At 39.1% G+C, this 15,263-nt stretch overlaps 1 protein-coding gene across 1 annotated transcript; it reads left to right on the top strand.

Moving 5' to 3' along the window:
* The first annotated feature begins 1,012 nt into the window (after positions 1 to 1,012).
* On the top strand, positions 1,013 to 15,101 carry LOC116293681 (aldehyde dehydrogenase family 16 member A1). Its single transcript, XM_031701146.2, has 12 exons — positions 1,013 to 1,307; positions 3,021 to 3,311; positions 4,606 to 4,883; positions 5,768 to 5,920; positions 6,495 to 6,692; positions 7,362 to 7,460; positions 7,618 to 7,860; positions 9,531 to 9,700; positions 10,229 to 10,396; positions 11,014 to 11,218; positions 12,055 to 12,240; positions 14,132 to 15,101. Exons 1-12 carry the CDS (start codon positions 1,055 to 1,057, stop codon positions 14,429 to 14,431), a joined length of 2,544 nt encoding a protein of 847 aa, XP_031557006.1. The 5' UTR covers positions 1,013 to 1,054; the 3' UTR covers positions 14,432 to 15,101.
* The last annotated feature ends 162 nt before the right edge of the window (positions 15,102 to 15,263 follow it).

Raw genomic sequence — 15,263 nt, 5'->3', positions numbered from 1 at the left:
TTAGGAGAGTTGCTGCATGTTAGGAGAGTTGCTGCAAATCAGAAACGAGTTGCTGCATGTTAGGAGAGTTGCTGCAAATCAGAAACGAGTTGCTGCATGTTAGGAGAGTTGCTGCAAATCAGAAACGAGTTGCTGCAATGATTATCTGGAGGGGAGGGGGGTGGGGGCCTAAAGTTAAGTGTAGGATGGTGGGGGGAGGGGGGCTAATTGTTAATTTAATGCAACATGGACGGGGGCTACCAGTTTAAAGAAACAAGTTGCTGCGAATGAGAAACGAGTTGCTCTTTCTAAAAAGATATTGCCAAATTGATATAAGAATATGCATAAAACGTAGAAAATCTTCTCTGGTTACCGTCTTGGGGTTTGAACCCACCGACAGAAAAAAAGAAAAAATCGATTCAACTTTGCCATACCCCCGAGACATCCGCAGAGCTGAGGCGTCGTATGGACTTCGGACCTGACGGCGATTAAATCCTTCTGCCCTTGGGTGTACGAATTACGCAAGAAAATGTTCTAGCCGAAGCATCAGGGGAGAGACCAGCCGGCCCCCAGACCATATCGGCTAATCCCTTGCATCTCTGCCACGCACGGAATCGGTTGAACGTTTGATGTTAAAAAAGCCTAGTCTATTGGGTGCATTGTTTTCACGGTTATTGTTATGCTGATTCACCTGGAAGCGTAGTCCAGTGGAAAAAACTTGGGCTTCCAAGATGCTGAGTCAAGCCCGGTTGAGGAGGGTTAGTACTTGGATGGGTGACCAGTTTTGATCACGATTATTTCTTCTTCGGAGTGCATGCAAATAACTCTACTAAATTGCCGGCAGTTTTATTTATTTTAAAAATTATCCTATCATGATTAAGAAGTGCCAAGCGATTCCCAAGGATATTTCGTTTATCAATATCAATCAGTGTAAAGTACAAAAATCCCTATTTGAAATTCTGATGACGCGGGATTCCTGTGTTACAAATCAAGCCTAACCCGGGTAGGGTAAGTACTTTCGTAACACCTCCATTTTGCCACGAGGCGGAGTAGGCTACGAGAAATCGTTAAAAATATGGCTTCAAAATCTAAATCAGGTATGGCCAATGGATCCGTCGATGCTCCAGCGGCCAAGAAGTCTAGATTAAACAAAGATCCAGTGATATCGGAGATATTTGAGAGTTTAGAGTACGGCCCGGCTCCTGAGGCCTCTAGTGCTGTGAATGCATGGTTGGACCAACACGATCGCTTGTTTGGGCATTTCATTAATGGAAAATGGGTGAAGCCTAAAGGAAGGAAGACTTATGACTCGAAAAATCCTGCTACAGGTAAGGGAAAAGACTCTAAACTCCTAATTAACGAAAAACCCTTCAACTCAAATATCGATTGCCATCTTTGAATTATAATAATAAGCTTATGTGTGCATATTATTGTACACAATATCGTAAATGTTTGGAGTAAAATATAGAGTATCTTGTATTTAATAAATCAATTAGTTTACCAGTTGTCTTGCACAGTTGTTACAGGATAGACACAATTCTTGGTTTGCAATCAATCCCAAGAGTGCACAATAACAAAAGGGATGTCCACCATGCTTGGAAGATATAACAAAAGAATTCATTGAAAAATCTTTTGTGAAATTCTTCCAAAATGGCGGCTATGACGTCTATTGCAAACGAAGAATGGAATATTATTACATGACAAGAGTTTTCAAAAAATTGTTTTGCATTTGTATCATCTGTTAGTTTAGTTGTTTTAGCTTAGTCATATATTACTGGTGAAAATGATCAGCAAGGCAGAAGTCCCAGTTCTGGCCGGACCTTGTCCAACGTCCAGCCATTATTGCATAGTTCATGCTGTAACACTGAAGTTGCTTGTGCATAGTTCATGTCGTAACACTGAAGTGGCTTGAGCATATAGTTCATGTTGTAACACTGAAGTGGCTTGTGCATAGGTCATGTTGTAACACTGAAGTGGCTTGTGCGTAGGTCATGCTGTAACACAGAAGTGGCTGGTGCATAGTTCATGCTGTAACACTGAAGTGGCTTGTACATAGTTCATGCTGTAACACAGAAGTGGCTTGTGCGTAGGTCATGCTGTAACACAGAAGTGGCTTGTGCATAGTTCATGCTGTAACACTGAAGTGGCTTGTGCATAGTTCATGTGGTAACACTGAAGTTGCTTGTGCATAGTTCATGCTGTAACACTGAAGTGGCTTGTGCATAGTTCATGCTGTAACACAGAAGTGGCTTGTGCATAGTTCATGCTGTAACACAGAAGTGGCTTGTGCATAGTTCATGCTGTAACACTGAAGTGGCTTGTGCGTAGGTCATGCTGTAACACTGAAGTGGCTTGTGCGTAGGTCATGCTGTAACACTGAAGTGGCTTGTGCGTAGTTCATGCTGTAACACAGAAGTGGCTTGTGCATAGTTCATGCTGTAACACAGAAGTGGCTTGTGCATAGTTCATGCTGTAACACTGAAGTGGCTTGTGCGTAGGTCATGCTGTAACACTGAAGTGGCTTGTGCATAGTTCATGCTGTAACACAGAAGTGGCTTGTGCATAGTTCATGCTGTAACACTGAAGTGGCTTGTGCATAGTTCATGTGGTAACACTGAAGTTGCTTGTGCATAGTTCATGCTGTAACACAGAAGTGGCTTGTGCATAGTTCATGCTGTAACACTGAAGTGGCTTGTGCATAGTTCATGTGGTAACACTGAAGTTCCTTGTGCATAGTTCATGCTGTAACACTGAAGTGGCTTGTGCATAGTTCATGCTGTAACACTGAAGTGGCTTGTGCATAGTTCATGCTGTAACACTGAAGTGGCTTGTGCATAGTTCATGCTGTAACACTGAAGTGGCTTGTGCATAGTTCATGTTGTAGCACTGAAGTGGCTTGTGCATAGTTCATGCTGTAACACTTAACTGGCTTGTGCATAGTTCATGCTGTAACACCTCAGGAGTAACTTATTTCAAGATCTCTAGATTATATGTCATTGAAAAGATAACCATGTTCTACCAATGTTTTATTCATTTTAAAGGAGAAGTTCTTGCAACAACGATCCAAGGAGACAAAAAAGATGTAGACCAAGCCGTATCAGCAGCAAGAGAAGCATTTCAGAGCTGGAGTAAAACACCCAGCCATGTGCGTGCAAGGTACATGTACAGCATTGCTCGTCACGTGCAAAAGCATGCTCGGTTGATTGCTGTACTTGAAAGTATGGATAATGGCAAGGCCATCCGAGAGACTCGTGATTGCGATATACCAAACGTTGCAAGACATCTATATCATTATGCGGGCTGGGCACAACTGATGGACACTGAGATGAAAGGTTAGTAATTAGTTCTAGTTATTGGGAATATAACTCCAATGAATTTTATGCTAAATTCCTTATTTGATTGAAGCTGACAGTTGACGGGACCAAGTTTATTCCCTGACAAAACAGGTCCTTATCTTTTCACAGTCATCTGCAGTTACCCTCTAATAGACCACTAGTAGTGAAAAGTGTCGATTTTGAGAAAAATACAATGCATTTTGTTTTCTCACTGGACTCTGAAGATGACTTCCACTCAGGTTGTGGAAGCATCAGTCACCACCATACAACAACAGTCTTTCTCAAGACCATGCTCACCTGGACAATCACTTCACAACAAACTTCAACACCTGGATTCAAACCATTTACTCTTGTAATGCAAAAATATATAATTTTAACCTAATTTCAAGATATTTTGTATTTGATAAATTTGTAGTTTAATTACTAAAAGACCCGCGGGGGGGGGGGGGGGGGGGGGGGTACTCTGCCAGAATTTGGGTATAGGGGTGTTCTGCTGGGATTCTGAAAGGGGTACCCTGTTTATGATAAACTCAAATTTGTAGACCCTGTTTATGACAAAAGATATAATTTATTGCACTGAGTTCCTGTTTCATTTATCATGTCATTTTTTTACGACCATAATAACCAGTTTTGGTCAATACGAAAGTAGAATCCCTGAATATGACAGGAAACTCAGGAAGAACTTGGAACTCGAGTGAAATTGCATACCCTGTTTATGATAAGGAGCTCGAAAAACCATACCCTGTTCAGTGGATCATCCCTGTATGGTCCATATATGGGAGTACCCCCCCCCCCCCCCCCCCCCCATCCCCCTTCTTGGGCTAAAAGAAAATTGCCCATATGGCTTAGGAGTCAATTAGCCCATGAGGCTGAAGGCCTTCTAATTTCACTATGACGTCACATCAAAACAATCTATTGTTTAAACGCAAAGGATCATGGTCGTCGGAGGGGGTCAAACCAATGCAAATTCACCAAAAATTGTTCTAAAACCCGTATCAATCAACGAAGAGAAGTAGAATAGCCGCAAATGCTCAGAATATTTTTTTAGTACATATTAACACATATTATATCTGAAAACCAGGCCATTTTAGATTAAACTGTTTCGCTAGGAGCAAATTTTATTGAATTTTCTATTGGATTTGGCGATTCTATCCCCCATATAATCAAGCAGTGACTTCATAGTGAAATAGGGCAATCGTTAATAAACTTGAAATGACTTGTGTTGAGCAGTGCATAGCAATGGGATTCACCAGACTATAGTAGTTCAAATATACCATTTTCTCATTCATAGGTTGGAAGCCAGTGGGAGTTGTTGGAGGAATCGTCCCATGGAACTTTCCACTAATGCTCCTGTGTTGGAAGGTATGTCCAGCCATAGCTATGGGGAACACAGTCGTCCTCAAGCCTGCTACATACACCCGCTTGTCTGCTCTACTCTTTGCCGAGATTTGTGCCGAGGCAGGGCTACCTCCTGGGGTCTTTAATGTCGTCACTGGTAATGGTGCGTTTGGGAGCAGTCTGGCAACTCATTCTGATGTGGACAAGGTCGCATTCACTGGCTCAACAGGGGTAAATGTCATAAAAACGAGATAAATATTCCAGACTCTTGGCTCCAGTGTACTGTATATTGGGTTCCACATTTATAGTCTAACACCTACTTGCAAGAACGTTGTCATACGAAAATAGAACATTAGTGATTTAGTGGGATAGGAAATTATATTAAAAAACAAAAGAAGATCACTGAAGCTGAACTTTTTCGTTTGTATTTTAATGTATTCCTTTCTCACTAAATTACTAATGTTCTATTCTTGTATGACAACCTTCTTGCAAGTAGGTGTATATCATACTCACATTTATACTTAATGTGGCATGTCTGTAAAGTAGCTGTTAGCTCAGTACATTGACCATGGTAAATAGAGCAGTTTTCGTATGACTGTGAAAAGCTCAGTGCCGTATTTGTGCCGTGCCAGGACCATGATGTTTTCTAGAATTTTACTTGGCTTATTTTTTTCGCGCAATGTGATTGGTCTGGCAGTGCCATAACATTGGCGTTACCATGTCTGAGCCGTGTTTATGCCGTGTTTTGGGCATTTGATTGGATGGAGAGTAAATTCTTGTGCAATGTGATTGGTCTGGAATATGCCTTGCTGTGTCACGACTGTGTTTGTGCCTTGAGCTTTTCACAGTCATACGAAAACTGCACTAAAGGTTATTGTATTGTATTATTGTATTCATAATACACTCCACAAAATGACTTGATTCTGATTGGACAAACCTCAACTCTACATTGCCTTCTGGGGTTGTTGATGCCGTGGCAATGGTGCATTTGGGTGCAGTCTGGCGGCTCATTTTGATGTGAACATGTTGAATAAAGATAACACGTCATGATAACTTATGACATCATCCTGCATGCTGCATAAAGATTAAACAAACATTATAATTCTGTCTCGCAGGTTGGAAAGGTTCTGCGGCAGTTAACAGCAGGCACTGGGAAGAAACTGTCCCTTGAGCTTGGTGGAAAGTCACCATTCATAGTATTTGAATCTGCTGATCTTGACAGTGCTGTGGAGGGAGTAGTAGATGCCATCTGGTTCAACCAGGGTCAGGTATGTCGTAGTATTTGAATCTGTCGATCTTGACAGTGCTGTGGAGGGAGTAGTAGATGCCATCTGGTTCAACCAGGGTCAGGTATGTCATAGTATTTGAATCTGCTGATCTTGACAGTGCTGTAGAGGGAGTAGTAGATGCCATCTGGTTCAACCAGGGTCAGGTATGTCATAGTATTTGAATCTGCTGATCTTGACAGTGCTGTGGAGGGAGTAGTAGATGCCATCTGGTTCAACCAGGGTCAGGTATTACAGGAAAAAAACCCGGATTCCCAAATTGGGAATTTCGGGAATTTCTATAACTGCTGTAGCTATCATGTCATTATTATCTCTGTGGTGTGATACTTTGTTCAAAAACTCCATTCACAAACTAGATAGAATGAGCACTTTGAGGTGCCGTAATGCTGGGATTTGAATTTTTTAATGTTTGTTAATTGAAATGCAAGTTTTAAAGCAAATTTGAAATCGAATTTCGAATAATGAACTGCGAATCTTGCAACCTTGATAGGAACGTTTGAGCTGGTTTACTTTAAATGCATAAATTCATCATGAAGTTTCATTGATATTCATTCAGGTTTGCAGTGCTGGTTCAAGGTTGATTGTCCAAGAGACAGTTGCACAACAAATGATTCTAAAACTCAAAGAGCGCATGTCCCATCTACGACTAGGTGACCCCCTCGATAAATGTATCGACATGGGAGCTCTTGTCGACCAAACTCAGCTGAATTCTGTGTCGAAATTTGTTGAAGAAGCCATAGCTGATGGGGCAGAGGTATTGATACAATTATTACCATTTACTTTTAAGTATTTTCCAGGTTACTGTAATTAAAAGGAAGCTGTAAAGCTTTAACGTACACTTGATCACAACATAAAAATAGTTCACAGAACTTTAAATAGCCATGGTATGACAGCATGTAAACCTGAAAAGTCAGAGATCATAAAGTTGAACCTTTTTGCCATTAAAGTGCTTATAAGCCTTTACACAATATTTTCAAAATCGAGTCTTTAAATAGTGAATAGTTGATTGTGAAAATAATTCGTCATTTGAATGACGGGTCTTTGAGATACGAAGGTTTATATTCCCAATATGTTAATGACTAACCAAATAATAATCTTTTAAATAACCAGAACTTTGTATTCAAATCTCCCATTCGATGAAAAAAAATTCTGAGAGGGAGTTTGTCATCAAAATCAATTAAATTAAATTTGTTTCCTTAAGTTTCTTTCTACAGAGTTTTTAAACTTTTTCCTAAATATATGCTTTCAGGAAGATATGAAGCCACATGCAAAATTTGAAGAAATTTCACTAAACTTAAATTTTTGGTGCGAAATCTTCCATTTGCAAATTTCAAATGACAGTGATTACGTCTTCATAAGCCTTCAAAATCTTGTAATCCAGAATTCATTTTATATTAAATTTTGATCTATGGTTGTGTTATAGGTTTATCAAGACTATGCCAGTAAGCCATCTAGTGGTTGCTTCTACCCACCCACCCTTATAACAAATGTCCAACCAGTCTCCAAGATTGTCATTGAAGAGGTATGCAAGTCTGGACATTTTGTTGTCTTTCTGGGGTTTTTTAAAATCTGAGAACTCTGTACTTGTAAGCTATATGCTGATTAATCGATTCCCGCCAAGAGCATTTGATATTTTTCTCTTACTCTCTCTATCAAATTGGATTTTATATTGATTCCAGGTGTTTGGTCCCGTCCTTGTCGTACTAACATTCAGAACACCAAAAGAAGCTATTGCGTTGGCCAATAACACCAACTATGGTCTAGCAGCAAGTGTGTGGAGTGAGAACCTGTCTCTCTGTCTAGAGGTGGCTATGAGTATGAAAGCGGGAGCAGTGTGGGTAAATGGACACAACCTGTTTGATGCTGCGGCTGGGTTTGGAGGGTACAGAGAGAGTGGATATGGACGTGATGGAGGAAAAGAGGTTAGTTAACAAGACCTTCAAGACCTTGAAATTGTATCGATACTCTGAAACCATTTGATTCAAGGATGTTTCTCCAGGTTCTTTAATAGTGCGAACGGAACTTTAAGTCCCATGCTAGGCGCTTCCCTCGAGGAAGCACATTAGATTACATTACATTTTACAAAGTATCTCAAATCTGATTGGTCGAGAGCCCTCAGCCAATCCCTGATATCGTGTAAACTCGACATGATAAATAAGGTTTTCCTACAGATAGTACATTTATCATGTCAAGTTCATTCAAGTTCACGCTGTGGTAGCTTTGTTTTTATTCATTATGTGTATTTATTTCCAGAATTATGTACAAAAACAATTATTTAAGGAATCCTTAACTTATTTTCATATATTTTATGAAGAATTCTTAAAATATTTCTAAATTAAAAATTTTGCGTTTTTCACGCGACATCATGGCGTTCATAATTCTTGTCTCTATAATTTAATGTTCATGTTAATGTTTTTCCAGTATACAAAATGTATAATAAAGCAATTATTGAATTCGGTTATCGCATAATATCGTAAATTATCAAGACCTTGGCTGTATTACCTGCCGAAGCCTCGGTCTTGATAATTTACGATATCATGCTCAAGCTCATCCAATAATTGCTTATTAAAATAATTAACAAATAAGACAGCTTTTTCCGTGCTCCGTTCAGTAATAAAGCACGCAGGAAGAGGCATAAGCACAAAAGAATTGTAAGAAGAAGCCCGGGCCGTAGAAGAATGCTTCTAACACTTCTTGAGTGCTTACGGCACTTCTTAAGTGCTTTATTAATGAACGGAGCACGGAAAAGCTGTTTTATTCGTTTTATTATATAGCTACTATTTTTTTTCGGTATTTAATTTATTTACGCAAAAAGAAAGACGGTCGCAGGATCTAGCAGCACTTCACATGCGCGGATGGCGTCAGCACTGTGCTCCGTTCACTAATAAAGCACAGTTTTCGACCAATAAGCGCTCGCGTACTATCCTAACTATATAATAGATAAATATACTATTATCTGTGACACGGACACTCCCTCTGCATAACTTTAACAAGCTAAATCCCAATTTGATCCATTGTTTCAGGGTATCGATAAAATTTGAAAGCTTTGAAAGTTTAAAGAAACAGATTTGAGACTTACTACTCTTCTATGTTTTATTATATTTTGGCAAAAAGATATTTTATACTTTTGGATAGACCTCATTTGTCTGGGTGCAATGTTTTCCCATTTCAGACCACGTGTCATTCTCTAGAGTATCATTTCTTTGTTTAATGGTTTAACACATGAATAGGGATACAACTCAAACAAAGAATTTTATTCTCAGGGGAATGACACGTGGCCTGAAATGGTAAAACATTACGCCCAAGGTAAAGAGGTCTATTACTCTGTCTTCTGATTTGCAACTGTTAAACAAAGAAATGATACTCTAGGGAATGACATGTGGTCTGAAATGGGAAAACATTACGCCCAAGGTAAAGAGGTCTATTGCTCTGTCTTCTGATTTATAACTGTTAAACAAAGAAATGATACTCTAGAGAATGACATGTGGTCTGAAATGGAAAACATTAGACCCAAACGAATAAAGTTTATTGGAGAAGATTGTCTGAATTCATGAAATACCAATAGTGTTGTATTTGCTTGGTTGTCGTGTAGGGATTGTACGAGTATGTCTGCCCTGCCTGGCAAGAGAGACCACAACCAAACGTACAAGACTATGATATCAAGAAGTTTGGTTCTACTACCCCTGCAGCAGTGTTGAACCCGAACAAGAATCCTGTCAAGATTGCTGGTAAAGAGAACAAAGATGGGGTAACAACTCCAAGGTATAATATTCAGATGAATGGTTGATATGATGAGAAGTATGATAATGATGATGATAATGATGATGGTGATGATGATGATGATAATAATACATGATGATAATGATAAAATATTCAGAGGAATGGTTGAATGATTGAATGGTTGATATGATGAGATGGTAAAATATTCAGTGGAATGGTTGAATGGTTGATATGATGAGAAGTATGATGATGGTGATGGTGATGATGATGACGACAATGATGATGATGATAACGACAATGATGATGATGACGACAATGATGATGACGACGACAATGATGGTGATGATGATAGTCATAATGATAGTCAAGATGGTGATAGTGATGGCGATGATGATAATGATGGCGATGCCGATGCCGATGATAAAGATGGGGATGATAATACACAGTGATGGATGATGATGGTGACGAAGATGACTTTAGTAGTGGTAAGGTAAATAACCTCAATTAAAAACAAATTCATCCTGGTAGAATAAACTAAATCTTTGAATATTGATGTTAAAATATCTTCAGTATTGATCACACCTACAAGATGTACATTGGAGGAGCACAAAAGCGACCAGATGGCAACTACTCGAGACCAATCATGAACCCGTCAGGGGAGGTGATAGCACAAGTATCTGACGGCAACAGAAAAGACATCAGGGACGCTGTTGAAGCTGCGCACAAAGCTGCTCCAGGGTAAATAGATCTTTATCCTTCTTTTTACTTTTTGAATCCTAACAATGATCAGTTGGTGCATCTGAAATAACCTCTGGGCTGATTTAAGTCAGGGCACGGCTAATTCACAGATCGAACCCTGAAACAACCTCTGTGCTGATCTAAGTCAGGGCATGGCTAACTCACAGATAGAACCCTGAAACAACCCCTGGGTTGATCTAAGTCAGGGCATGGCTAACTCACAGATTGAACCCTGAAACAACCTCTGGGCTGATCTAACTCAGGGCATGGCTAACTCACAGATTGAACCCTGGAACAACCTCTGGGCTGATCTAAGTCAAGGCACGGCTAACTCACAGATCGAATCCTGAAACAACCTCTGGGCTGATCTAAATTAGGGCATGGCTAACTCACAGATTGAACCCTGAAACAACCTCTGGGCTGATCTAAGTCAGGGCATGGCTAACTCACAGATTGAACCCTGAAACAACCTCTGGGCTGATCTAAGTCAGGGCATGGCTAACTCACAGATTGAACCCTGAAACAACCTCTGTGCTGATCTAAGTCAGGGCAAGGCTACACCACTTGTGCTTTCTAATATAGTTATTTCCGTCAATGTAATTTCCATTAATTCCCAGATGGGGCAAAAGAGCCGCTCACAACAGAGCACAGATAGTCTACTACATGGCCGAGAACCTAGAGTTGAGACATGACGAGATATCTCAGCGACTCACAGACATGACAGGCCGCAGTCTCGAGGATTCGAAAGCTGAAGTGGATGCCGCTATAGAGAGGCTGTTTTACTATGGTGCATATGCTGATAAATATGGAGGTTCTGTTCAGGTATTCTTCGATTGCACGTTACGTCATCGCGGCCATGTTGGTGCCATTTAACAAAAGATTTCTCATTAGCATCCATTGTTAACGGCACCACAATGGCCGCCATGTTTTTGTGTTTTGAATCTCTTGGGAATGCTTGCAACCCATCAATAGGATACCATCTTTTTAAAGCTTGGAGAGAGAAATGAAAATACGAAATGCTGAAACGCAATTAAATCTGTGAAAGGTGTTTGGACAAAGCGTTTCTGAATCATATATTTTTTCTTTTTGAAATTTTCAAAGTAAGATTTTCAGTAGAAATTTTGAATGGCATAAGCTCGTTTTTTGTCAGATAAGAATAGATTGATAGATGTGTTGATCATAATAGATTGAATAGATTCCTATAGAACGGGTTTCGTTTGAGTGGGAAACGATGCGGCAAATCCATAGCTGTTACAACACGATGTGATTGGATGAGTTATTGGAAGACAATGGGAAGCCATTTCAATGTTACGGCATGTCGTACCGTGTACGTGCTGTAAGTCAGTACCGTACGTTTCCCACTCATATTTTAACCATTCTTATGGGAAGCCATTTTATTGTTACGGCATGTCGTACCGTATACGTGCTGTAAGTCAGTACCGTACGTTTCCCCCTCATACGATAACCATTCCTATGGGAAGCCATTTTATTGTTACGGCATGTCGTACCGTATACGTGCTGTAAGTCATTACCGTACGTTTCCCTCTCGCACAAAAACTGCTTGATTGTGTAATGAAATGATATTTTGTCCAGAAGTCATGCTTTCTCGTACGTGTCGGTGATTGCTGAACATATCGTGTCATTTTTTTCATCGCCAGGAAACTCCTTTTTATGGTGCAACAGTCAAGGTTCACGAGCCAGTGGGAGTGATCGGTATCGCGTGCCCTGACGAATGTCCGTTGCTAGGATTTGTCTCCTTGCTCGCACCGGCTGTCATACGAGGGAACACGGTTGTAGTTATCCCTTGCGAGAAGCATCCATTGGTTGCTATGGATATGTATCAGGTAAATCCAAGATGGAGGGTTGGTAGACCTTGTAAGCTTAGTATGCAAATTGCACATTTCCTTGAGAATTGTTCTTTAATGACGAACATGGTAAAATTTTTACACATGAAAGAATCAACTCCCAAGAGTGGCATGACGTAGTCTGAAATGTGCACAACAAACAACGAAACTAAAAAAGTCTATTAAAGGTGAATATCGAGGGACTCGGTGAACGAAGGATCCAGAAAGGGAAACACTGGTGGCCGGGAGAGCGCTCGCCTCTTACTAATGCGATCTGCGTTCGATTCCTGGATTCAGTGTCGTACGTGAGTAGAGTTGTTTGTTGGTTCATTCCTGTGCTTCGAGGGTTTTTCTCCAGGTTCTCTGGTTTGCGTTTCTCAGCAAAACAAAAATAAAAACAAAAATACTAGGTACAATACAAGATGCTAAGTACGCAACCAGTCGCAAAGGAAGCGAAGTGTGAAACATTGTTCTTGTTTTTACGAGGGTAGCACTTGAGGGTAGTAGTGGCTAACAAACCTGTGGCCCTCATCCCGTGATATAATACACAGTTTTCTCAAGGTTGCGTGCGCATCCAATCTTGACGGGCCACAAAACTGAAAAACGCAAATTCAGTAAAATTGAGAAGACAGTTTTATATTTAAAGAGAAGAATAATCGATTTTATGAATTCTTATCGAAAAAAATTCATAGCAATGCATGATAATACTCGTGTTTTGATATCATGGCCCGTCAAGTTCCTTAAATTTGGATGCGCACGTAACCTTGAGAAAACGGCCTATTGGAATACTTATATAATACTTAAATATTTACAAGTTGATTTTTGTGGAGGGAGTTGTCACCTTTAAATTCTCTGTACAAGAACAAAAAGAAAATAAACTAAGAGAAGGAATCACTGTTCCCAATCACGAACACTCTTCGATGCTATTTTTAGAACCATTGATGCTATTTTTAGAACCATTGATGCTATTTTTAGAACCATTGATGCTATTTTTAGAACCATTGATGCTATTTTTAGAACCATTGATGCTATTTTTAGAACCATTGATGCTATTTTTAGAACCATTGATGCTATTTTTAGAACCATTGATGCTCTTTTTAGAACCATTGATGCTCTTTTTAGAACCATTGATGCCCTTTTTAGAACCATTGATGCTCTTTTTAGAATCATTGATGCTCTTTTTAGAATCATTGATGCTCTTTTTAGAATCATTGATGCTCTTTTTAGAATCATTGATGCTCTTTTTAGAATCATTGATGCTCTTTTTAGAACCATTGATGCTCTTTTTAGAATCATTGATGCTCTTTTTAGAATCATTAATGCTATTTTTATAATCATTGATGCTATTTTTAGAACCATTGATACTATTTTTAGAACCATTCCTGCTATCTTTAGAACCATTGATACTATTTTTAGAACCATTCCTGCTATCTTTAGAACCATTGATACTATTTTTAGAACCATTCCTGCTATCTTTAGAACCATTGATACTATTTTTAGAACCATTCCTGCTATCTTTAGAACCATTGATACTATTTTTAGAACCATTCCTGCTATCTTTAGAACCATTGATGCTATTTTTAGAACCATTGATACTATTTTTAGAACCATTCCTGCTATCTTTAAAACCATTGATGCTATTTTTAAAACCATTGATGCTATTTTTTTCAAGTAAAAGAGATCAAAAATAGTAAATAATGTGCTGTATGTGCATCCAGAATAAACAAACGATATTAAATTTGGTTCTAAATATAGCATCAAACGGTGCATTTGATGATTACGAACATGAATACCAGAGATTTCTTCTCTTAGTTTATTTTCATTTAAAGTGGACTCAATCTTAGATTTAACGTTTCTTTTCTCTTGCAATAACTTTTTTTTCTATTTCAAGGTGTTCGACACTTCAGATCTCCCTGGAGGTGTAGTGAACATAGTGACAGGTGACAGAGACCATCTCACCAAGTATCTCACAGAACACCAAGATGTCCAGGCAATGTGGTACTTTGGCACAGCCGAGGGAAGCAAGTTTGTAGAATACACTTCGGCAGTGAATGTCAAGCGTACCATGGTCAACTATGGTTTAGCCAGGAATTGGCTGGACAAAGAACAAGGTCAAGGAGAGGAATTCTTATTCAATTCAGTTGAATGTAAAAACATTTGGCTCCCAATGGGAGACATATTTGCAAACTAAGATACTTTATAAATAATGTTTTGGCATTAGTATAGGAAATCGCACGTAACAAAATTTCAGTAAAAAATGCGAAGCGACGCCGTTCATCTTTGTTTATTTGGCGGCCGATTTTCAGTCCATCGCGCAACTGAAATGCATAAAAAAGGTTAGTTCTTGTTAGTTTTTACGGCTTTTTTTTTTTTTTTTTGCAGCTGTTGACATTGTTTTGGCCGTGTTGCCATAGCGACTTAATTCGGTACTCCTACGGAATACAATTAACGCTGCAATTGTACTCCTCTCGACCAATCAGATTCGAGTAATTTTGTTGAGTGTACTATAAATAAGATATTTTTCATCTTGTGTAAGGTGATAAAGGAAAAGTCAGATAGTGAAGACTTCTCTTACGAAGTAGACTAAAAACGAGTTCATATTACATGGAATAGATCCTTTTACCTTGGTAATGAAGTTCTCCCATTTCATACCACGTGTTATTCTCTAGAGTATCATTTCCTTGTTTAACAGTTGCGCATGAGAAGACACATGAGTTTTATTCACAAGAGTATGACGTGGTCTGAAATGGGTAAACTTTATCCTTAAAGTGCTACTACGACGAAAATCGCTCAAACTTGGATTCAGCTGAAACTTTCTAAAAATACTCTTTAAAGGTCCAATAATCACTGTATGAAGTGTTTTCTCGATATTCAGGACGAAAGTATGATATTTTTACGATTATTTTCTGGAGTCTGTGACGTCAAACACTCAACATCAAACATTGCTACATATATTTCTTTGTATATAAATCCTTAATTTATTTTATTCCTATGAAGCCCAAAGGGTGGCTAATGTGCTTATT

Source organism: Actinia tenebrosa, unplaced genomic scaffold (genome assembly GCF_029948245.1).
Source record: "Actinia tenebrosa isolate PJP-AT-01 unplaced genomic scaffold, QUT_ActTen_1.0 PGA_scaffold16__25_contigs__length_10494907, whole genome shotgun sequence".
In the NCBI taxonomy this organism is placed as follows: Eukaryota; Metazoa; Cnidaria; class Anthozoa; order Actiniaria; family Actiniidae; genus Actinia; species Actinia tenebrosa.
The sequence above is the reverse complement of the archived record's forward strand: the minus strand, read 5'-3'. Positions and strand labels throughout refer to the sequence as shown.

Excerpts from the sequence above, each read along its gene's own strand:
- LOC116293681 (XM_031701146.2), top strand. The coding sequence starts at position 1,055 with ATGGCTTCAAAATCTAAATCAGGTATGGCCAATGGATCCGTCGATGCT. Across the intron at positions 9,701-10,228 it reads GATGGGGTAACAACTCCAAG|TATTGATCACACCTACAAGA; the intron begins GTATAATATTCA and ends AAATATCTTCAG. Across the intron at positions 10,397-11,013 it reads GCGCACAAAGCTGCTCCAGG|ATGGGGCAAAAGAGCCGCTC; the intron begins GTAAATAGATCT and ends ATTAATTCCCAG.